Raw genomic sequence first — 25,536 nt, 5'->3', positions numbered from 1 at the left:
TCATTTCAAATGACTTTTCAAGTCCCCCCCCCCCCCCCCCTGTACATGTTACATGATGTTCATGGAGATTAAATATCGGTGGTAATTCCTCTGAGGTATTTAAAACAAGGCTCATGCTGGGTGTAATACTCACTGGGAGGATAATGTGGTCCTGCTGCATTTGGTGTTGTGGCTGCATACCTCCAGTCAGCCTTAACCAATCTGTTACAGATTTAGACAGAATCTAACAGAGGTACAACTCCCAGAGCCCCAAGTCCAATGGGTATATCCTCTGGCGTGTTGATGTTGATGTTCTCCGTATCCATCGGGAAAAGGGGGATACCTAGTCAGTTGTCCAACTGAATGTATTCAACTGAAATGTGTCTTCCGATTTTAACCCAACCCCTCTGAATCAGAGAGGTGCGAGGGGCTGCCTTAAATCGACATCCACGTCTTCGGCACCCAGGGAACAGTGGGTTAACTGCCTTGCTCAGGGGCAGAGCGATAGATCTTTACCTTGTCAGCTCGGGATTCGGTCCATCAACCTTCCGGTTACTGCCCCAACGCTCTAATGATTTTGCCATGCATGGTGATCGAACAGGTTTCCTGTTATATTCATCAGAGGTGTAGGGAGGTTGAACATTTCAATTATACAGATTAACAAAATATGCACGACAGTTTTCATACCTTGGTTTTTGTTGTGAATGTGAATGAAAAAAACTGTTTTGATAATGGTTTTCATACACATACCTCATCCATAATGTAATGGCCTATGGGATATTAATTTATGAGGTAAGGAAGGAGGATGGTAAATGTGATCTGCACAACATACAAATTGAAATACCTTTGTACGCCTCCTTGTCTGTATACCTACAGACACAAAAGTGAACAGTTCAGTCATCTGCCCCCAATACAGCTAACCATCAACTTATTCTTATAGTCTACATATTCTTACCTTTTTGTTGATTGATATCTGTTGAATTGTGTCCATTTTCTGTTTTAGAAAGATTTGCACAAATATGAAAAGATAGATGGTATAATAATAAAACAATATCAATTTAGATCATACAAGAGACAAACCTTACCTTAAATTGAGATCTTTACATTTGTAACTTAAGTGCCTGCACCTGCTGTCCTTCCAAATCCAAGTGTTTCAGTTGGGCAGTTAGGTTCCTGAGTGAACCCCCACCAACTAAGGCGGTTCCTCAATGAGGTTCTTGGAAGAACCTTTGGGGGGGGGGCATTTTCGGTGCCAAGAACCCTAAGGTTCTTCAAATAACTTTAAGGATCTTAGAAGAACCCTTGTTGAACCCCTCATTTTTTAGAGCGTAGGCAGTCTGTACCTGTGTACAGAGGGAAGGAGCTGGAATTCGGAATGGAGTGGATGGGTAGAGTCAGCCCCTATTTTATTTGCCTTCTGGAGGGGCTCTGCTCAGGTAGATAGATGACAGCTCTTGCTGTTGCTGCCCCATGATTTAGCAGATGTTCATTTTATTTATGATTCATCAAAACATGTCATTTCTCACTGCAGCCAAGTGTTAATATTTCTTTAAATATAGCATTTTACAGTCAGAATTGTGTTTTCATTAAACGTGGAATTTGTTAACATTTTTGTGTAGTCTAAATTTGTCATCCATCTTCGGCATTTAGGCAACTTGGAAGCAGACCTGTATTTTTCCTTCCATTCAACTACAATAAAGTGTAATAGACATAAACCATATTGTTTATAAAAGGCTGGGGTAGCAGCATAGCCTGGTTCCAGATCTGTGTGTGCGCTTTAGTCAAGTCTACAAAACGAGGCAACAGGACCATGCAGACGCATCTGAGCGGTAAGGTAGGCTGTTCGGCTTGTCACCAAAAGCACTCACAAACTTCTACAGATGCACAATCGAGAGCATCCTGTCGGGCTGTATCACCGCCTGGTACGGCAACTGCTCCGCCCACAACCGTAAGGCTCTCCAGAGGGTAGTGAGGTCTGCACAACGCATCACCGGGGGCAAACTACCTGCCCTCCAGGACACCTACACCACCCGATGTCACAGGAAGGCCATAAAGATCATCAAGGACAACAACCACCTGAGCCACTGCCTGTTCACCCCGCTATCATCCAGAAGGCGAGGTCAGTACAGGTGCATCAAAGCTGGGACCGAGAGACTGAAAAACAGCTTCTATCTCAAGGCCATCAGACTGTTAAACAGCCACCACTAACATTGAGTGGCTGCTGCCAACACACTGACTCAACTCCAGCCACTTTAATAATGGGAATTGATGGGAAATGATGTAAAATATATCACTAGCCACTTTAAACAATGCTACCTAATATAATGTTTACATACCCTACATTATTCATCTCATATGTATATGTATATACTGTACTCTATATCATCTACTGCATCCTTATGTAATACATGTATCACTAGCCACTTTAACTATGCCACTTTGTTTACATACTCATCTCATATGTATATACTGCACTCAATACCATCTACTGTATCTTGCCTATGCCGCTCTGTACCATCACTCACTCATATATCTTTATGTACATATTCTTTATCCCCTTACACTTGTGTCTATAAGGTAGTAGTTTTGGAATTGTTAGCTAGATTACTTGTTGGTTATTACTGCATTGTCGGAACTAGAAGCACAAGCATTTCGCTACACTCGCATGAACATCTGCTAACCATGTGTATGTGACAAATAACATTTGATTTGATTTGCTTTGCTTTGCTTTGCTTTGATTTGGAGCATTTATCCGGCTGAATAAAAAAAATATATATATATATCCATCCCCCACTTCTAAATCCAAGTGATCAGGAACCAGGCTAGTGACTCTATAGTCATCATCTCCCAACAGGTGGCTCCTCCACAACAATAAAGTATCTGACAATGGTCCTTTATTTAATTCACCATATAATATACATATTTTTTTATTGTTTGTTAGGCAGTGCTGATTTTTATGTATCAGGGTTTTTATGCATGTTTGATAAAGTGAAGTACATTCCTTCATTGCTGCTGTCTGTCCACAGTACATACTGAATATAGGACAGGGGGAGACTATTAATTGCATTTCCTTGATTCCTCGCGTCCTCTCTCTCCTTGCGTCCTCTCTCCCTTGAGTCCTCTCTCTCCTTGCCTTCTTCTTAAAACCACTTGGTCACGCCCCTGACTTTCTCATCCAATGTGTTTTGAGAAGGGGGCCAGGAGAGAGGATGCAAGGAATTAAGGCAAATCAGTTGAGATTCTCCCAAGGTATGAATTAGGTTTACTGTTAGAGTAATTCATGTTCTACTGCCACCCAGTGGTCAAGGAGAAGCACTGCACAGATACTGGTCAATTCAAATTATATGTATTTACACTAGATGACAAAGGATGCTGTTTTGAAGCTGCCACAGCTCCATGTTGGTAGATTTAGAAAGCTATAGAAATGTATTAATATCTACATTCGTTTTTGCCACGTTTATTCTATTACAGACACCTTAATGCATATGTTTATATAATGTAAGCTAAACATAAAAAAATATAAAAACATTTCCTTAAAGTAAATTTTTTATAAAATACTAATATTACTGTCCCCACTTCAACAAAAAATACTTAATATACATGTAATTTTGTCCTCGAAACATTTAATTGAAATGCTGTAGAATTCCATTAATTCCTATTGAGGACTGCTCCTTCTGAGGAGTATGTCAGTCTGGTGGCTTCAAAGCCTCTCATTGACAAATACATACAAACACATCTAGTGTTTTACATACACCATTAGACAAAACAAGTGCAGTAGTCACCCCTCTGCAATTATTAGGTCCCCCTCACAAAATAGGTTTCTAACCTCAAGCGCCTTAACCTGGATAAATAAATGTAAAAAAACAAGTTTTATAGATACACTATGAAACTACATTGAGTCTCATAGGAAAGGGCTGTAAACTTATGTAAATAAGGTAGTAAATATATATATACAGTGCCTTGCGAAAGTATTCGGCCCCCTTGAACTTTGCGACCTTTTGCCACATTTCAGGCTTCAAACATAAAGATATAAAACTGTATTTTTTTGTGAAGAATCAACAACAAGTCTCCGTATAAATGCACCTGCACTGTGATAGTCTCAGAGGTCCGTTAAAAGCGCAGAGAGCATCATGAAGAACAAGGAACACACCAGGCATACTGTTGTGAAGAAGTTTAAAGCCGGATTTGGATACAAAAAGATTTCCCAAGCTTTAAACATCCCAAGGAGCACTGTGCCCTCTCCACTACTGTTCCATCGATGTGGATAGGGGGGTGTTCCCTCTGCTGTTTCCTGAAGTCCACAATCATCTCCTTAGTTGTGTTGACGTTGAGTGTGAGGTTATTTTCCTGACACCACACTCCGAGGGCCCTCACCTCCTCCCTGTAGGCCCTGATACTCCTTCAATTTCAATATTATCGCTTGCACAGTGCTCCTTGGGATGTTTAAAGCTTGGGAAATCTTTTTGTATCCAAATCCGGCTTAAACTTCTTCACAACAGTATCTCGGACCTGCCTGGTGTGTTCCTTGTTCTTCATGATGCTCTCTGCGCTTTTAACGGACCTCTGAGACTATCAGAGTGCAGGTGCATTTATACGGAGACTTGATTACACACAGGTGGATTGTATTTATCATCATTAGTCATTTAGGTCAACATTGGATCATTCAGAGATCCTCACTGAACTTCTGGAGAGAGTTTGCTGCACTGAAAGTAAAGGGGCTGAATAATTTTGCATGCCCAATTTTTCAGTTTTTGATTTGTTAAAAAAGTTTGAAATATCCAATAAATGTCGTTCCACTTCATGATTGTGTCCCAGTTGTTGTTGATTCTTCACAAAAAAATACAGTTTTATATCTTTATGTTTGAAGCCTGAAATGTGACAAAAGTTCGCAAAGTTCAAGGGGGCCGAATACTTTCGCAAGGCACTGTATATATATATATATATATATATATATATATATATATATATATATATATATATATATTAGTCCATTCGGAAATTATTCAGACCCCTTGACTTTTTCCACATTTTGTTACATTACAGCCTTATTCTAAAATGGATTAAATTGTTTTTTCCCGTCATAATGACAAAGAAAAACTGTTTTTTTAGAAATGGTTGTAAATTTATAATAAAAATAAATTCAATATCACATTTACTTAAGTATTCAGACCCTTTCTCAGTACTTCGTGGAAAGACCTTTGGTTGCGATTACAAACTTGGCACACCTGGATTTGGGGAATTTCTTCAATTCTTCTCTGTAGATCCTCTCAAGCTCTGTCAGGTTGGATGGGGAGCGTCGCTGCACAGATATTTTCAGGTCTTTCCAGAGATGTCAGATCGGGTTCAAGGCCGGGCTCTGGCTGTGTCACTCGAGTGCATTCAGAGACTTGTCCCGAAGCCACTCTTGCATTGTCTTGGCTGTGTGCTTAGGGTCGCTGTCCTGTTGGAAGGTGAACCCTCTCCCCAGTCTGAGGTCCTGAGCGTTCTGGAGCAGGTTTTCATCAAGGATCTCTCTGTACTTTGTTCCATTCAACTGTCCCTCGATCCTGACTATTCTTCCAGTCGCTGCGGCTGAAAAAAATCCCCACAGCATGATGCTGCCACCACCACGCTTCACCATAGGGATGGTATTGGCCGGTTGATAAGTAGTGCCTGGTTTCCTCCAGCCTTGACGCTTGGCATTCAGGCCAAAGAGTTTGATCTTGTTTTCATCAGACCAGAGATTCTTGTTTCTCATGGTCTGAGTCATTTAGGTGCCTTTTGGCAAACTCCAAGCAGGCTCTCAGTGCCTTTTACTGAGGAGTGGCTTCCGTCTGGCCGCTCTACCATAAAGGCTTGATTAGTGGAGTGCTGCAGAGATGCTTGTCCTTCTGGAAGGTTCTCCCTTCTCCACAGAGGAACTCTGCAACTCTGTCAGAAGGACCATCGAGTTCTTGGTCAACTCCCTTACCAAGGCCCTTCTCCCCCGTTTGATTTGTTTGGCTGGGTGGCCAGCTCTAGGAAGAGTCTTGGTGGTTCCAAACTTCTTCCATTTAAGAATGGAGGCCACTTGGGACATTCAATGCTGCATCATTTGTTAGTACCCTTCCCATGATCAGTGCCTCAACACAATCCTGTCTCAGAGCTCTGCAGACAATTCCTTTGACCTCATGGCTTGGTTTTTGCTCTGACATGCACTGTCAACTATGACACCTTATATAGACATGTGTGTACCTTTCTAAATCATGTCCAATCAATTGAATTTACCACAGGTGGACTCCAATCAAGTTGTAGAAACATCTCAAGGATTATCAATGGAAACAGGATGCACCTGAGCTCAATTTTGAGTCTCATAGCAAAGGGTCTGAGTACTTATGTCAAGGTGGTTTTGTTTTTTAATAAATGTGCAGACATTTCAAAACTTGTTTTTGCTTTGTCATTATGGGGTATAGATTGAGGGGGGGAAATTATTTAATCAATTTTAAAATAGGGCTGTAAACATTACAAAATGTGGAAAAAGGGTAGGGGTCTGAATACTTTCCGAATGCACTGTACATATATATTTTACTGTACTATTAGTATATATATATATATTGTATATATACACTGTACTATTATCATAAATATCAAGGGTGTTTTGACATGAAAGTACTTTCAATATGAATTTAGAGAGTTGGAGAATGTTACATGATGAAGCAAATTAACTGAAGCTGGTTTGACTACTACTACTACACATAACAATAAGGAGGTCAGGTTCTCATTTTCAGAATTTGTCTTTATTTAGCGTAAATTGTTTGTCTGTTTTTTTTATTTATTTTTTACAAACATTCTGCCAGCAGGTGAAGTCTACATTTGTATGCGTCCCAAATGGCACCCTATTCCCTAAATAGTGCACTACTTTTGACCTGAAGCTTTGGGCCTTGTCAAAAGTAGTATATATGGAATAGGGTGTCATTTTGGAAACAACCTACATTTCTAGAAAGCTTATCATTCATAAGTACTGTTCATAACTTACAATCAAGCACACTTTGAAATAATACAAAATATTCCCTAAAAGACAATTATAAATCAGCAAATGGTGGTCAATATGATTATCAGACATGTGAATTATTTTAACTGGAGTCTCATTCCTACACACACACACACACACAGTTAAACGTTGGAAAAACAACCAATGCACAAACACATTAATCAAGTGATAAAGGTGGCTGAAGCTGAAGCGGTATCATTCAGTTCCTAATTTCAGTATTTCCTCATGACATGTTATCCTCCTAACTCAATCTACTGTCTACTCAATGACAACAGTATTTAGACCAGATAAATCACTTTAGTTGGGGTTGTGATGGAGTGAGTGGGAAGATTTCACTAACAGTCAGGACTTTTTTTCCATTGGAGATACACAGACGTACAGTAGATGTGTAAATAGTTTTAGTACAGTGAAGGGGGGAACTGTTACATGATCAGAAAACTAAGAACCTCCAATTAATTTCTGGATCTCGAAGTCATTTCCACATGGGAGACCAGGTAGGTGCAATTAATTATCAGGTAAAACGGAAAACCAGCAGTAGTCCGGACCTCGTAGGGTAAGATTTGAATACCCTGGACATAGATGAACACACAGACAGAACATGACTGAGAAACAGTTTTTCTAAAATAAATATATGTTCTTGCATATATACATATATACCGTAAATATATACAGTATAGTGTGGTTAATTGGTTAATAGAGCAAGCGTCAAAGATAGGAGACATTACATAATTGCTGTGTGTGTAAATTGCCAGCCCCTACTTAAGCAATTTAGCATTTCTGGCAAAATAAAATGTGTAAACCAAAAAGTATGTAATAAAGTTAAATACATTTGCATATCGGTTGCAATAAAAACTAGTTTTTTTCATACAAATGAGATAAAAAAACAAAAACAAAATTAGGTTACTAACTTTTTGCTCTGGCCAAGTAAATAGCTTACAATTAACTTTACATTCTATGTCCAATCAATCACCTAAGATTAAGGCTGAGATTCAATGCGCCGTTTAAAAGGCAATGTTACTGCGTTTGCAGAGATCACATTCAGGGTAAACGCTGTAGAGGTCGGCTAAATTGGAAATTACCTTTAAAATGTAAAGCGCGTGCTACACCATGGTTTCAAATTGAATCGCAGCCTAGTTATTCAGATTAGTGACACGTGATTGGATGGTGACCCTCCTGACTGGAGTCTGGTCTGCCATCCGATTGGCCACCAACTCCTGTAACTGTAGCGCCCCTCCGCCAATAAAAAAGAAAGCCGGGCAAACAGGGCCGGAGCAATCGACAGGCCCTTCCCACAGAGGACGGAGCGAGTGGGCATCGTAGAAAGTGACGCGACCCTTCTCAAAGTCAAGGCACACCCCAAGCCTGGGAGGCAGGGGGTAGGTGAGGCCCGTAGGCGAGGAGGCAGGGCTGTTGCTGTTGGCGATGGTGGGGTTGCGGCGGGGGTTGTTGCCATTGCAACCATGGTTGTTATGATGGTTGGGAGCCTGGGGCAGGAAGATCTTGCCCATGCCCATGGTGAGGAAAGAGAAGGGGGGAGGGGATTCCAGGGAATCCTCTGCCCCACTGTCATGGCCACTGTCTGGGTCATAACTACAGGGGGAGGTAGAGAGAGAGAGAGAGAGGAAGAGAGAGAAGGAAATAGAGAGTGCGGAGTCATACACACACACACACACACACACACAACTAGGGCCCGTATACATAAAGCGTCTCAGAGTAGGAAGGCTGATCTGTTCCCCCTCTCCATGTAATCTTATTCATTATGATGTAAAAGGATAAACTGATCCTAGACCAGCCCTCCTACTCTGAGATGTTTGTTTTTTATACAAGCCCTGATAGTGTCTCCTCAACCAATATTCCATTGACTACTTCCTGTCCTCCCCTGCACTTTATAGCCTCATCCTCCAGCACCACTCACCGGGGACTGGCCATGTCTTGCGGAAGGTGAAACCACTCCTGTAGTTTGGCCTCTAGGCCCACTCCCACCTGTGGAACAGAGAGAGGCAATGAAAGGGGGCAGCAACATACAGTGGGGCCCGAAATTACTGGCACCCTTGAAAATATGAACAAAACAATGTAGAAATAAATAATTAAAATACTATATTGTATGCTATTTATTTTTATTATTATATTCTTGTATACTAATACAAATACTCAGAGTAACATATTCTATTTAACAAGTAATACATAGCTTTTTTATGTATCTACAGGTGCATTTCGGAACATATTCAGACCCCTTGAATTTTTTCCCACATTTTGTTACGCAACAGCCTTATTCTAAAATGCATTCAATTGTTTTTTCCCCCTACTAAATCTACACAAATTACCCCATACAAATGTATTCAAAACAAAAAACTGATCAGATTTACATAAGTACTCAGACAATTTACTCAGTACTTTGTTGAAGCACCTTAAGCAGCGATTACAGCTTCAAGTATTGGTTATGACGCTACAAGCTTGGCACACCTGTATTTGGGGAGTTTCTCCTATTCTTCTCTACAGATCCTCTCAAGCTCTGTCAGGCTTGATGGGGTGTCATCGCTGCACAGCTATTTTCAGGGCTCTCCAGAGATGTTAGGTCAGGTTCAAGTCAGAGCTCTGGCTGGGCCACTCAAGGACATTCAGAGACTTGTCCCGAAGCCACTCTTGCGTTGTCTTGGCTGTGTGCTTAGGGTCCTTGTCCTGTTGGAAGGTGAACCCTCACCCCAGTCTAAGGTCCTGAGCGTTCTGGAACAGGTTTTCATCAAGGATCTCTCTGTACTTTGTTCCATTCATCTGTCCCTCGATCCTGACTATTCTTCCAGTCGCTGCGGCTGAAAAACATCCCCACAGCATGATGCTGCCACCACGCTTCACCGTAGGGATGGTATTGGCCAGGTGATAAGCAGTGCCTGGATTCCTCCAGACCTGACACTTGGCTTTCAGGCCAAAGAGTTCAATCTCGGTTTCATCAGACCAGAGGATCTGGTTTCTCATGGTCTGAGAGTCCTTCAGGTGCCTTTCGGCAATCTCCAACCAGGCTGTCATGTGCCTTTTACTGAAGAGTGGCTTCCGTCTGGCCACTCTACCATAAAGGCCTGATTGGTATAGTGCTGCAGAGATGAGAACCTTCCAGAAGGACAACCATTTCCACAGAGGACCTCTGGTCAGAGTGACCATCGGGTGCTTGGTCACTTCCCTGACCAAGGCCAATCTCCCCTGATAGCTCAGTTTGGCCGGTCAGCCAGCTCTAGCCTCGGTGGTTCCAAACTTCTTCCATTTAAGAATGATGTTCTTGGGGACCTTCAAATCTGCAGAAATGTTTTGGAACCCTTCCCCAAATCGGTGCCTTGACCAAATCCTGTCCTTCGACTTCATGGTTTGGTTTTTGCTCTGACATGCACTGTCAACTGTGGGACCTTATATAGACAGGTGTGTGCCTTTCAAAATCATGTCCAATCAATTGAATTTACCACAGGTGGACTCCAAAAAAAGTTGTAGAAACAACAAGCATGATCAATGGAAACAGGATGCAACTAAGTTCAATTGAGGGCCTGAGTACTTATGTAAATGTGTTTAGTTCTAATAAATTTGCAAACATCTCTCAAATCCTGTTTTCGCTTTGTCATTATAGGGTTTTGTGTGTAGATAGATTTTTTTAAATCCTTAAATTTTAGAAAACGGCTGTAACTTAACAAAATGTGGAAAAAGTGAAGGGGTCTGAATACTTTGCGAATGCAATATATACGGTTGAAGTCGGAAGTTTACATACACTTAGGTTGGAGTCATTAAAACTCGTTTTTCAACCACTCCACAAATTTCTTGTTAACAAACTATAGTTTTGGCAAGTCGGTTAGGACATCTACTTTGTGCATGACACAATTCATTTTTCAAACAATTGTTTACAGATTTCACTTAATCACAATTCCAGTGGATCAGAAGTTTACATACACTAAGTTGACTGTCTTTAAACAGCTTGGAAAATTCCATAAAATTATGTCATGGCTTTAGAAGCTTCTGATAGGCTAATTGACATCATTTGAGTCAATTGGAGGTCTACCTGTGGATGTATTTCAAGGCCTACCTTCAAACTCAGTGCCTCTTTGCTTGACATTATGGGAAAATCAAAAGAAATCAGCCAAGACCTCAGAAAAAAATAATTGTAGACCTCCACAAGTCTGGCTCATCCTTAGGAGCAATTTCCATATGCCTGAAGGTATCACATTGATAAGAGAAATTTGTTCCCCAGGTTCATAACCCAATTTAATTATATTACTCAGTCTACAAACCAGAATTTGTAAGATCCTTGTCGAATGAAACAGACGGAGGAGCAGCTAAATAGTCAAAAACGTTTATTTACGGGAACGTTCCCCAGTCAAGAATACAAAACCATTCATTTTATACTGACTTCTCACGCCCACACAACCATACGCACACAAAAACAGATGCACACACATGTCCTGCTACCCAGCCGACAGAGATTAGTGACCTTGTTCTTGACACGTACTCCCTGTTCTCTCCCAATCTCTAGTCAGGTCAGCACCAAGCTCAGACAGTCTGTGTTTATAATACCATAAAGACATATTGTCTTTACCCTAATTCTGACTAGGACTACACATTTATTGATTATGATTTTATACATGCTACTCACTTCCATACAATTATATGTTTCAGGGCGGAATATTCGAATCATTCAATTAACAGATAATTATCAACTAACACACATTCATCTCTACAAACAATAGTATGCAATTATAAACACCATGGGACCACGCAGCCGTCATACGCTCAGGAATCTCCTAGAGATTAACGTACTTTGGTGCAAAAAGTGCAAATCAATCCCAGAACAACAGCAAAGGACCTTGTGAAGACGCTGGAGGAAACAGATACAAAAGTATCTATCCAACAGTAAAACGAGTCCAATATCAACATACCGCTCAGCAAGGAAGTCCGCCATAAAGAAGCCAGACTACGGTTTGCAAATGCGCATGGGGACAAAGATCGTACTTTTTGGAGAAATGTCCTCTGGTCTGATGAAACAAAAGTATAACCATTTTGCCATAATGACCATCATTATGCTTGGAGGAAAAAGGGGGAGGCTTGCAAGTCGAAGAACACCATCCCAACCGTGATGCACGGGGGTGGCAGCATCATGTGGTGGGGGTGCTTTGCTGCAGGAGGGACTGGTGCACGTCATAAAATAGATGGCATCATGAGGAGGACAATTATGTGGATATATTGAGGCAACATCTCAACACATCAGTCAGGAAGTTAAAGCTTGGTCGCAAATGGGTCTTCCAAATGGACAATGACCCGAGGCATACTTCCAAAGTTGTGTCAAAATGGCTTAAGGACAACAAAGTCAAGGTATTGGAGTGGCCATCAAAGCCCTGACCTCAATCCTATAGAAAATGTGTGGGCAGAACTGAAAAAGCGTGTGCGAACAAGGACTGCAGGTGGTGCCAAATGGGAGTACTTGCCATTCATAGATGGTGGGCTCTGCGTCTCGTTCTATATCTCGCCATATGAACCGGAGTAGTATGGTGTCGGAAGGCATTAAACGAATCTGATGAAACATGGCTTTGATGTCTCCACTGATGGCTGTAGAGTGCTGCCGGAACCGGAGAAGGACACCGAGCAAGGAAGGACCTAAGGTTGGTCCGGGGAGTAGACAGTCATTCAGGCTTTGACCAGCAGCTTGGAATGTACAGTTGAAGACAAGTCGGTACTTCCCACCGTGTTGCTGGATAACATGGTGAGGGAGATACCAGGATTCGCTGAGTGGGTTTCCCTCTCCATGAGCGGTCACTTTTGTGACATAACCGAGAGATTCATAACCTTGTGAAGGCAGGCTATGAACTTCAGCAAGCTCAGGATTCTTCACCAGGAGTCGCTCAGTTCCACGCAGTAGTGGACAAACAGACAGATTACCGACCATTTCGAATCTCACCATACCTTCTCTGCTATGCAATCCGGTTTCAGAGCTGGTCATGGGTGCACCTCAGCCACGCTCAAGGTCCTAAACGATATCTTAACCGCCATCGATAAGAAACATTACTGTGCAGCCGTATTCATTGATCTGGCCAAGGCTTTCGACTCTGTCAATCACCATATCCTCATCGGCAGACTCGACAGCCTTGGTTTCTCAAATGATTGCCTCGCCTGGTTCACCAACTACTTCTCTGATAGAGTTCAGTGTGTCAAATCGGAGGGTCTGCTGTCCGGACCTCTGGCAGTCTCTATGGGGGTGCCACAGGGTTCAATTCTTGGACCGACTCTCTTCTCTGTATACATCAATGAGGTCGCTCTTGCTGCTGGTGAGTCCCTGATCCACCTCTACGCAGACGACACCATTCTGTATACTTCCGGCCCTTCTTTGGACACTGTGTTAACAACCCTCCAGGCAAGCTTCAATGCCATACAACTCTCCTTCCGTGGCCTCCAATTGCTCTTAAATACAAGTAAAACTAAATGCATGCTCTTCAACCGATCGCTACCTGCACCTACCCGCCTGTCCAACATCACTACTCTGGACGGCTCTGACTTAGAATACGTGGACAACTACAAATACTTAGGTGTCTGGTTAGACTGTAAACTCTCCTTCCAGACCCATATCAAACATCTCCAATCCAAAGTTAAATCTAGAATTGGCTTCCTATTTCGCAACAAAGCATCCTTCACTCATGCTGCCAAACATACCCTTGTAAAACTGACCATCCTACCAATCCTCGACTTTGGCGATGTCATTTACAAAATAGCCTCCAATACCCTACTCAACAAATTGGATGCAGTCTATCACAGTGCAATCCGTTTTATCACCAAAGCCCCATATACTACCCACCATTGCGACCTGTACGCTCTCGTTGGCTGGCCCTCGCTTCATACTCGTCGCCAAACCCACTGGCTCCATGTCATCTACAAGACCCTGCTAGGTAAAGTCCCCCCTTATCTCAGCTCGCTGGTCACCATAGCATCTCCCACCTGTAGCACACGCTCCAGCAGGTATATCTCTCTAGTCACCCCCAAAACCAATTCTTTCTTTGGCCGCCTCTCCTTCCAGTTCTCTGCTGCCAATGACTGGAACGAACTACAAAAATCTCTGAAACTGGAAACACTTATCTCCCTCACTAGCTTTAAGCACCAACTGTCAGAGCAGCTCACAGATTACTGCACCTGTACATAGCCCACCTATAATTTAGCCCAAACAACTACCTCTTTCCCAACTGTATTTAATTTTTATTTATTTATTTATTTTGCTGCTTTGCACCCCATTATTTTTTATTTCTACTTTGCACATTCTTCCATTGCAAAACTACCATTCCAGTATTTTACTTGCTATATTGTATTTACTTTGCCATCATGGCCTTTTTTGCCTTTACCTCCCTTCTCACCTCATTTGCTCACATTGTATATAGACTTGTTTATACTGCATTATTGACTGTATGTTTGTTTTTACTCCATGTGTAACTCTGTGTCGTTTTATCTGTCGAACTGCTTTGCTTTATCTTGGCCAGGTCGCAATTGTAAATGAGAACTTGTTCTCAACTTGCCTACCTGGTTAAATAAAGGTAAAATAAAAATAAAATAAAAAGTGGGAGTACAGCCCGTGTTGTGGTTGCCAGAGGAGGATGGTTGGGCACCCGTAGCAGTGGGGTCGCGTACCTCTGAACACCATCCAGTTCAGTGGTGGTGGTGCACTTCTCCAGGAGGTCTAATGCATCAGTCATGTCTTGAGCAGGTGACCTCCTGTAGCTTCCAGTTGGAGAAGGTGTCCATCTTCCAGAGCATCTCTACATTCCGAAGGAGGTCAGTGGCTGTACAGGGAATGGAGCTGGATTGCTTCTGGTGAAGAGGACTTGCTGTGACTGTACAGCTAGGGTGGAGAGAAGTAGATGGGCTGGACCTTGCACAGCCCAACCCAAGGATGTATGGACAGCAATGGGCCCTCCTTCTGGTCCAGCTCGTATAGGCTCAGTCGGGGTGACGAGATGTGGGTGGTCTGACCCAATCAGGATAAGTGGCGCTACTCTGGCCAGGTTAGGAAGAGGCAATCCTCGTAGATGAGGATATTGTTTCTGTATAACACTTACCGGGCAGGAGTGCTCTGAGAGATTCAAGCCATCTGCTGTGAAGGCATTGGTGATGTTATAGGCCATATCCCGGTTCCCTGAAGGTGAAATGCTAAAGGTCACAGCAGCATCTTTCATTTAGATATTTAGATAATCTTAGAACGGTGCGACATGATGTTAAGGGTCTCGGGTGTCCCCTCCAGGTTAAGCTGACGGGTGGCCGCCGTGAGAATGATAGTTCTTTCTGACCCATCATCTAGAACGGCGAATGTATCGATGCTTCTCCCTTCACTTTGCAGAGTGACCTTGACCACCTTCAACATGACCCTTGGAGACCGGTTCTGCTGGTCGATGTGCACCTCCTTTGCAGCTCCTACCATGAGCATGCTCTTTCTGTGCTTGGGGAATTACATCATGCAACACGGTGAGATGGATTTCCTTACAGCGATTGCAGGGTTTCCTCAATGTGCAGGTCTCCGCCGTATGGCTACGGGCACACTTGTAGCGTCGCTCGCCTGAAGTGATCCAGGCCTTCAATTGAGTTTGAGTGAGCTTTTTTACCCTGGGGCATGAGCCAAGGAAGTGACCCTTACTATTGCAATATGGGCAGTAAGGCTGGAATTTGATGTTCTTGCTCTTGAGGGGTCTTCTTCCTGGGTTCCTCCCCGGCTTCACTATTTAAGTACATGGTAGTGGGATTTGGCCTTTTCTGTCCCTCCTGGCGTTCAAACTCCTTCCTTCCCCCGGTGGCTATGGCTGAGATTGTGGCCTGGTGAGCGATGCTCTTCGCCTTTGCCTTCACCTCCAACCATGCAGCCAGGTCTCAGAGCATAGGTGCTTCTCGAGCCCTCTCTCAGGATGCCCTTGTTCAAACAATGTTCAATGAAACTGTCTCTGAGGTACACTGGAAGTTTGCTAAGAAGCCTGTCCACGTGGGAACCACATTTCAGCTCGTTCCTGTCTTCTCCCTTCAACAGATTGGAGCATCGAGGTCAGGGATTGGACAGCCAGGGAGAACTCTTGGAAGGCAGCATGGTCTCCCATTTTAATTGGAGATGTGTTCAGGATGTTTAGTTCATTCTGGACTAGCTGGCGTGGCTCACCATATCTCGCCTTCAGGGCCTGGAGAGCGGCAGTGTACGGTGTTGCGGAGTGCATAAAGGATTGGGCCAGCCTATATGCACTGGGAAACCGCAAATGATCCATTAGTATTTGTAGCATTCTGAGAGATGACTGTGAATACCCAGTAGGCTCTCCAATGCCATTTCCAAAAGGACAAATTCACTCTCCTTTCCGCTCTCAAAGTATGGCAGTTTGGGTCTGGGAATTCCATAGGCTGAGGCTACTAGAAGTTTCATAATGTTCGCTCCCTCTTCTGGTTGCGTGAAGGATAAACCCGGGACTTCTGATGAGCCCACTGTGGCCTCATTGGGCAGAACCCCCTACTGTCCCAGACCCTCCATTGGTGGCAGCCGGAATTGGGTGAGAGCGCTCCCACCTAATGTTTGAGGACTGGCCTGGCCCTGGACGAGAGGAACGATTTGCCAGAAAGGCGAAGGAGTGATGCTTTGTCCAGATGGAGGAATGCTAACTTGTGTCACTGGCATAAAGGGCATTGGTGGAGCGGCCTGTCCCCCGTGCTCCATGTTGGCTGTTGACCCCGGAACCTCCGGGGACTGTGTGCCATGCTGTACCAGATGGGCAGATTGGGAAAGAAAGGCAGATAGGTCAGGTCCGGTCCATGTGGAGGGGTGGTCAGGTCAACTCCCTGTTCGTTCCTCTCCAGGAAGGATGAGACCATCCGTGCCTCCTTCAATTCCCTTCTGGCTTGACGTGCCGGCGCTGCTGTGCCAGGTCATTGGCAATGAATCCCAGTTCCTGTAGAGCTCTACGGGCCTGCACATCCAATTGGTGACATCGTTCGTCAGCCTGTCGTTCCTCCTCAATCTAACGCTCAATTTCCTCCAAAGCTAATAACTTTATCCTCTCTTGTAGGACAGCGGTCTGTGAATCGCTGAGGGCTAGTGAATGGCGGCTGCCATGGCTACTTCCGAAGAGGTATCCACTGGTCGAACTCCCACTCCGCCTAGAGTGCCTCACCGTTTTCCCATTAGTTAAGGGGTGAGCGGAGCCGGTCCTTGGCTCAGAGGGGATGGTGAATGCTGAAACGTACAGTTGATCCATCACCACTTTGAGCTCTGGTGGGCTTGCCCTTTGATGTCAGAAACTCGACCACATAATCCTTAAGATAATCAGGTGCTTGCCTTGTTCTTCTGGTGATGCTGGTGGTTGATGATGAAGTCATTGTCGCTTTAGGCTTAGCTCCTGGATATTTCCTTTGTTCCAAGACCTTTCCCTCAGCTGCTCTCTCCTCCTCTTCCTTCCAGTGGAGACAATTCTTCCCTCACCTCCTCCATTTCCTTTTCACCGGTCTTTGGTTCAGTCATCATCCAGCTCGAAGGACCATTGAAAGATTAGTGGAATCTGTGTGGGTAGCTGGACAGGTAGGATGACTGACAGTGAAGGTGAACAGGTGGTCACGTGTCAGGTGACAGAGGAATGGATGAGACTGAGGCAGGAATTCCTTTAACCATAAAGTGGTATATTTACTGGGTCGTCTGTGCTGCATAAGAAAGGAAACAAATAACATGTATCCGATCAAATTCATCATCCCAAAGATCATATCATAGCAATCATTCATGATTAACATAATTAGGGAAGTCAACAATCTAGTTAATTTCGAAGTCAATAGTAATCATCCGTGAGTCATTTAGGCTCGTAACTATTTATCATAAATCATGAAAGAATACAAACAGTGGTTATTCAATCTGTAATCCTCATTAGTTTGATATAAAAGTCAATCAGTTAGCAAACAATGACGTTTCTCATTTCAATTGTCTTCATGTAAACAATGTCCTTACATATTAAGCATATCGATTGCAAAGTTGGCCTATGAGGATCCGTAGGGTCGTGATCATTGACAATTCACATTACACGATATGTTTGAAGCGTGCGCTCCACGGTAATAACTATAAACAATAACTGATGGCCCACTTTCAGGATCGCAACAGATAGTTCAGATGAAAGATAAGTCGGTGGACTTACGTGGATTCATGGACGCATAGAACTTCTGGATCAGATGGAGTTAAGGAAGAGAAAGCAGTGAGCTCAGGCGATGGCAATTTCCTCCTTTTATGGAGTTGAGATCTGTCGGCCGTTTCCACCTGACCTAATTAAAGCGCCCCTGGCCCAGCTGAGTAAGTGGCAATGAATTAAAGAATCATTCCACCAACTCCATGGGCCTTTTCTACACCTACAAACCTGACTTGGTTACACCAGCTCTGTCAGGAAGAATGGGCCAAAATTCACCCAACTTATTTTGAGAAGCTTGTGGAAGGCTCGCCGAAACGTTTGACCCAAGTTCAACAATTTACAGACAATGCTACCAAATACTAATTGAGTGTATGTAAACTTCTGACCCACTGGGAATGTGATGAAAGAAATAAAAGCTGAAATGAATCATTCTCTCTACTATTATTCTGACATTTCACATAGTTAAAATAAAGTAGTGATCCTAACTGACATAAGACAGGGAATGTTTCTAGGATTAAATGTCAGGAATTGTGAAAAACTGAGTTTAAATGTGTTTGGCTGAGGTGTCTGTGAACTTCTGACTTCGACTGTGTACATCCCCTTTATCTGCTGGATTCAGATACTGTCTTGATGGAAATAACTTTCTCTGGTGTGATTATGTGTCGGTATATTAGTCAAAAATCTGCTTGCCATGAGGCTGAAACTTGGCCGCAAGGGGATGTTCCAGCAAGACAATAACCCCAAGCACACATCAAAATCAACAAAGGAATAGTAAATTGACCACAAAATGAAAATCAACACCTCCAGACGAGAGGGCCCAAGGCCCGATCCAGGATCTGACTGGGTCTTGATCCAGAATTCTAGATACTGTCACACGTCTGGGTCGGCTCTGATATGATTGTCAAGGTTCTCAAGGAAGGTGTAATTTTAACTGACTTCTCCGAAAGGACCTGTACAGATCCGAAAGAGACTGCTGCAGTAGAGGAGCGAGAGACCTTGTATAATTTATGCTGCTGCTCTTTTCAAGAGTGGCGCGTGTAGCTTGTTATTGTTATTGGCCAACTATAAGTCATCAAAGTGCAATTGGGCTACAGTCATAGAGCCTCAATGTGGCAAAAGTTAGGAGATATCTAATCAATGGAAGATGTAATTAAATTGACAGAATTAAAAGTTAAGGTGAAGGACAGGCTACAATAACCAAGAGCTAACAGGTAGGCTGCTATACTTAATATTCTAAATGTCGTTGTTGTTATTTGTAACTGTAGGATGAGAAAGAGCATGCAGCCTCAATTAGCCTAGCAGCCTCAATTAGCCTAGCCTGCTCCCCGAGTCACTCGCTCACAGTATCAAGGCCCCTCCCCACCTGCTAGAGTGGACATCTCTCTCCCTCTCCCTCGCGCTTTATCAACTCTGGTTAATGAAGTAGCTTAAAAAGTGACTTTTCTGCTTCCCTCATTCGGATCGGACAGGGTTTGGATCTGACCAGGTCTATACGGAACGGGTCTAGTGGTCCTCGGGTTCGTTCGGAACGGGTCACTATTTTAAAAATGAATTTTTGCATGTCGGTTCCGGGTGGAAAAGCCCCAGGTTCATTTCAGCAGGGGTCCAAAAGTTGGACCCGTGAAGACCTCTACTCCAGACTTGAACCCCATTGAATACCTGTGGTTCAAATTGAAGAGGGCAGTCCATAAGAGTAGACAAAAGATAAAGGATCTGGAAAGATTCTGTATGGAGGAATGGACTAAAATCCCTCCAGTCCAATAGTTCTCCAATCTCATAAAACATTTTAAGCACAGTGCTGTTATCTTCACAAGCTGAGGTATTGAAAGTTATTGAAAACAGGGTTGCATAATAATTTTTACCATTATCTTTTTGAGAAAAAAAAAGTAATATTACTTGTTAAACAATCTCTTTCTCCGAGCAATTATATTAGTAATAAATAATATAGTTTCCAGATGTTCTTTTGTAGCATACAATATAGCTCAGCATTTTCTTGCTCATCAAGGGTGCCAATAATTTCACACATACATTTTCATACACGTTTTTGTATATAGTATTTTGTATATAGTTTTGTGTATATATACAAAAAAAAAACATAAATACACACCATACAACACAGTAAGGGCCCATTCTAAATCGTCCTCTAAGGGTTTCCCAACTGTCGGCCCACGGGCCAAATGATTTTTATTTATAAATATATATAGAGATTTTTTTGGGTGTGTGTGGGGGGGGGATTTTCATTGTTGAACATAAGACTGCAAACAATCCAGGATATTAGCTCCAAGTGATTTTCATTTAAGAAATCTGTTCCCAACTATTTTCATGCATACCAAAGAGACGTGATCATATCAAAATCAAATCAAATGTTATTTGTCACATGCGCCGAATACAACAGGTGTAGGTAGACCTTACAGTGAAATGCTTACTTTACAATCCCTTAATTAACCAGCAATGCAGTTTAAGAAAATGCCCCCCAAAAAGTAAGAGATAAGAATAACAAATTAAAGAGCAGAAGTAAATAACAATAGTGGGGCTATATACAGGGGGTACCGGTACAGAGTCAATGTGGAATCAATATACAAATGTAAGCAAGATTTGAAATGATTATGTTTTAGTATCTGTTTGGGCTTCTTGCAGTCAAATTATTTGTAACTATGATCCGGCCCCCCAACCATCCGCACAAGAAAATAAAAAAATCTGCCTACGGCTGAATCTAGTTGCTGATCCCTGCCCTATGCACCTGTGGAGATTTGAAAGGATTTGATTGGTATAAGCAATACGGGTTAACTTCCACCTAGCAGAGGGCAAATCCTCTCAGATCTCCACAGGTGAATATGGCACTGGCCTTATGGGATGATTTGGGATTGGGACAAACACTCCTCCCAGTCATTCCACTTACTTTGACCAGATAGGAGCCGGGCTCCACTGAGCATGCCCAGTAGTGCCTGCCCTGGGTGATGGCCACGTCGCCTACCAGGAGGTCTGCAGTCAGGTGACAGGAAGTGAGCGCTCGGTCGGCGGCCTGCATCAGGGACAGGCCGGGAACACTCCGGGCACAGCGCTGCTCCTTACTCACCACCAGCCGGTCGGCATGGAGACCCCAGCGAGAGTCCAGGTAGAAATTTAACACTGAGAGAGAGGAGGCCAGGGGAGGATAGGGAGATGGAAAGGGGGAAAGAAAGAGGGAGGGTGGAAGGAGGAGTGCATAAGTAGGAAGGAGGGAAGAGGTGGGTTTTGATGAGATAGAGTAGAGAAGCGAAGTAGGAGAGAGGGAGGGAAGACGATAAGGGCACAGAGGAGGTAAATACAGGGTAGTGCTGAGCAATTAGTGCTTTTTGAGGTTGGTTCGATTATTCAAAAATAGTCACTTTTTTATTTTTATTTCGATATAATAAATTGACATGAAATGCAATGTGCATTATGTGGGCTGAATGCTGTAAAAACACAGAATAAAACAATGATGGTGGTGACTGCTTATTACTTAACCATCATTTATTCACATTATTTCATAAAATATTTGTTTTATTTAATAACTTTATATTTCATTCCAAGTCATCTCATCTCTATAGAGCTGCTGCCCATGCTGTCTGAGAGAATCACTATTTTAGTAATTTTTCAAGGTAAATATGGCATACTTTTATGATGGCTCAATACCAACAATCAATCACTTATTGATTGTATTTACAGGCTCGTGAAGCAACTGCTTTCTGTTCCTCTTCATTGCACGTTCTCTCTTGTCTCAGTCTCTGTGTCTGCTCCGCACAGACCAGATAAGTTCAAGCGGGCACGCAATGGATTATGGTCATTGTAGTTAATTATCAGGTTTTCTGCGCTAAACAATGTAGAATAGTTGCCTGTTGAAAACTAAAACTCCCTACATCGCACAGTTCAGGCTTGATCTGAGTTATCTATACAGAAACCGCACATTGAGCTCACAGAACAAAACAGAACAAAGTGGAATTCAAAATAATTGAACCGATGTCGGTCAATTAGTTGTTTAAAAAACAAAAAATTACAGATATTTCTGTTAATCGAGCAGCACTAATACAGGGATAGAGTAGTAAGATGCAGTATATTCAGAAAGTATTCAGACCCCGACCTTTTCCACATTTTGTTATATTACAGCCTTATAAATTGTTTTCCCCTCATCAATCTACACGCAATACCTCATAATGACAAAGCAAAAACAGTTTTTCAGAATTTTTTGATAATTTCTATTTAAAAAAACCCTGGAAATATCACATTTACATAAGTATTCAGACTCTTTACTCAGTACTTTTTTAAAGCACATTTGGCCGTGATTACAGCCTCGTCTTCTTGGGTATGACGCTACAAGCTTGGCACACCTGTATTTGAGGAGTTTCTCCCATTCTTCTCTGCAGATCCTCTCAAGCTCTGTCGGGTTGGATGGGGAGCATTTATTTCTGCACAGCTATTTTCAGGTCTCTCCAGAGATGTTGTTCAAGTCCAGGCTCTGGCTGGGCCACTCAAGGACATTCATAGACTTGTCCCAAATCCACTCCTGCGTTGTCTTGGCTGTTTGCTTACGGTCATTGTCCTGTTGGAAGGTGAACCTTTGCCCAAGTCTGAGGTTCTGAGCACTTTGGAACAGGTTTTTATCAAGGATCTCTCTGTACTTTGCTCCGTTCTTCTTTCCCTCGATCCAAACTAGTCTCCCAGTCCCTGTTGCTGAAAAACATCCCCACAGCATGCTGCCACCACCATACATCATTGTAGGGATGGTGTCAGGTTTCCTCCAGATGTGACGCTTGGCATTCAGGCCAAAGAGTTCAATCGTGGTTTCATCAGACTAGAGATTCTTGTTTCTCATGGTCTGAGAGTCCTTAAACTCGAAGCAGGCTATCCTGTGCCTTTTACTAAGGAGTGCTTCCATCTGGCCACTCTACCATAAAGGCCTGATTGGTGGAGTGCTGCAAAGATGGTTATCCTTCTGGAAGATTCTCCCAACTCCACAGAGGAGCTCTGTCAGAGTGACCTTTGGGTTCTTGGTCACCTCCCTGACCAAGCCCTTCTCCCCTAAGTGCTCAGTTTGGCTGGGCGGCCAGCTCTAGCAAGAGTCTTGGTGGTTCCAAACTTCTTCCATTTATGAATGATGGAGGCCACTGTGTTCTTGGAGACCTTCAATGCTGCAGAAATGTTTTGGTTCCCTTCCCCAGATCTGTGCCTCGACACAATCCTGTCTCGGAGCTCAACGGACAATTCCTTTGACCTCGTGGCTTGGTTTTTTATCTGACATGCAGCGTCAACTGTGGGACCTTATATAGACTGGTGTGTGCCTTTCCAAATCATGTCCAATTAATTGAATTTACCACAGAGGTACCCCAATCAAGTTGTAGAAAACATCTCAAGGATGATCAATGGAAACAGGATGCACCTGAGCTCAATTTCGAGTCTCATATCAAAGGGTCTGAATACTCATGTAAATAAGGTATTTCTGTTTTTAAATGAATGAAATACTGTTTTCGCTTTGTCATGATTTGGGTATTGTGTGTAGATTGATGAGGGGGAAAAAACAATTGTATACATTTTAGAATAAGGCTGTAATGTTACAAAATGTGGAAAAGGGGTCTGAATACTTCCCGAATGCACTGTATAGAATCAGGGCAACAAAGAAAGAACTGAGAGGCTTAACAGAGAAGAGGGATAAAGAACTGTCATGCAACTCCTCTGGAATGAAAAAAGGAGACATGGACTAGGAGAGAGGGAGTCAAACTGTCTTTCATCAACAAACTAGAAACAAATAGAAAAAAGTCAAAGCAGAAGGTCAATCAAAGGAGAAGGAGATGCATCTTTCCTAAATTGGTATTATTAATATTCACGAGGGAAACATAGCAGAATAGAATCATTTACCAAGGGAGACATTGACCACGCAGCACTTCCCAGACTCATTAGCATAGATCTCAATCAACCAAATCCATTTGTTAAGCCTCAGGTTTTAACAAATAGCAAACCTCATCAACACACTCTTGAGATCTCATTATGGAGGGAGAACGAGGGTGGCTGGGAGGACAAGATATGCATGGTATAAATGTAAAAAGAAGTAGAGAGATATGTGCGAAGCAACAAGAGGAAACATGAGAAAAGAGTGTCGATGCTCACATTAACAGGCAGAGGGAGAGATGTGGATTGAGAGAGTGGACCTAGGAGTGGAATGAGAGAGCTGAGGAGAGACGTGTGAAGACAGTGTTTAGAGGAGGGGTTGGATAGAGAGATGGGATGGGAGGAGAGTTGGATGGTATGGGTAGAGAGAAGGATGGGAATGGGCAGAAAAATAGAGAAATTAGTCATTAAGATGATCTCTATGGATACTGTTCTGATGCATATCAGTTATACCAATACTGATGAGATCATGTGTGTGTGTGTGTGTGTGTGTGTGTGTGTGTGTGTGTGTGTGTGTGTGTGTGTGTGTGTGTGTGTGTGTGTGTGTGTGTGTACCTATAGAACAGTGTATAGACCTCACCTGGTGCTGGCGGGGTGTGTAGGTACACCTCCTCACTGTACTCCCCGAAGCCCGCCTTGTTGCAGCCTCTCACCCTCAACACATACACACTGTCCATCTCCAACCTGTCAATCACAGCACTGGTTCCGCCCACCTCCTCCAGCCGCTGCCAGCCCCAGCGGGCCGCAGCCAATCGCCCTTGGATACCACCCCTGGCTCCGCCTCCTGGCACCACCCCCCGGCGACGAAACTCCACAGAGAAGTGCCAGGCGGGGGCGGATTCCTGAGGCAGCCGCCAACACAGGAAGAGCTGGTCATAGGCCAGGGTCTTTTGGGTGTCAATAACAGGGGCCAGAGGGGCTGATGGGAAAAAACATTACAGCTGTCAGTCAGATGTTGGATACAAAAATATACTCTCTGGCTTGATTACATATGCAATACTACCAAATGTTCACTACAGTTTGCTAATGCATAGTTGAAGATACAGTATGATTCAGTAAAACAACATAATTAATGGCAGACTCATCGAGATGATGTTGCCATGAGCAGCACCGCAGATATTCAGATGAGCGCAATGCTACACTTTGCTCTCACACAGCCACACAGAGTATCTGCGCATGTGCACTGGTGCGCTTCACACTTCTACAATGTGATAGCTACAGGACAAGTTTAACCTTGAGCTTTAACGCTCTTAGTTGTTGCGGAAATGGACCCACTCTGCTGTTTATCTTGTGCATTTATTTCATCTTGCTGAGTCTACCTTTAAATTGAATTACCACCAAAATGTTACATGATTGTATTCTGTAGTATGTCATTTCTCTTATATCCTCTCTTTCGCCTCCTAAATCCCTTTTTCAATACTCTGGCTCTAACCCTGCTCTCTGTTTGACTATTCCTTTATGTCTCCTCCATCCTCCGCTCTCTCTGACTGACTCTACCCTTAATGTCTC

At 43.2% G+C, this 25,536-nt stretch overlaps 1 protein-coding gene across 2 annotated transcripts in view; it reads right to left on the bottom strand.

Moving 5' to 3' along the window:
- Positions 1–6,715: 6,715 nt before the first annotated feature.
- The window catches only part of LOC109908640 (tripartite motif-containing protein 46), a 33,840-nt gene continuing 15,019 nt past the window's right edge, over positions 6,716–25,536 (bottom strand). For both annotated transcript variants that reach the window (XM_031793844.1, XM_020507301.2), the window contains exons 9-12: positions 24,608–24,946; positions 21,026–21,255; positions 8,904–8,971; positions 6,716–8,578 (exon numbers count right to left, since the gene is read on the bottom strand). In XM_031793844.1, coding sequence (XP_031649704.1) covers positions 8,119–8,578; positions 8,904–8,971; positions 21,026–21,255; positions 24,608–24,946 — 1,097 coding nt within the window. In that variant the 3' untranslated portion in view covers positions 6,716–8,118. The remainder of the gene's footprint in view (positions 8,579–8,903; positions 8,972–21,025; positions 21,256–24,607; positions 24,947–25,536) is intronic.

The sequence above is a fragment of the Oncorhynchus kisutch genome, linkage group LG17 (assembly GCF_002021735.2).
Source record: "Oncorhynchus kisutch isolate 150728-3 linkage group LG17, Okis_V2, whole genome shotgun sequence".
NCBI classification, from domain to species: Eukaryota; Metazoa; Chordata; class Actinopteri; order Salmoniformes; family Salmonidae; genus Oncorhynchus; species Oncorhynchus kisutch.
The sequence above is the reverse complement of the archived record's forward strand: the minus strand, read 5'-3'. Positions and strand labels throughout refer to the sequence as shown.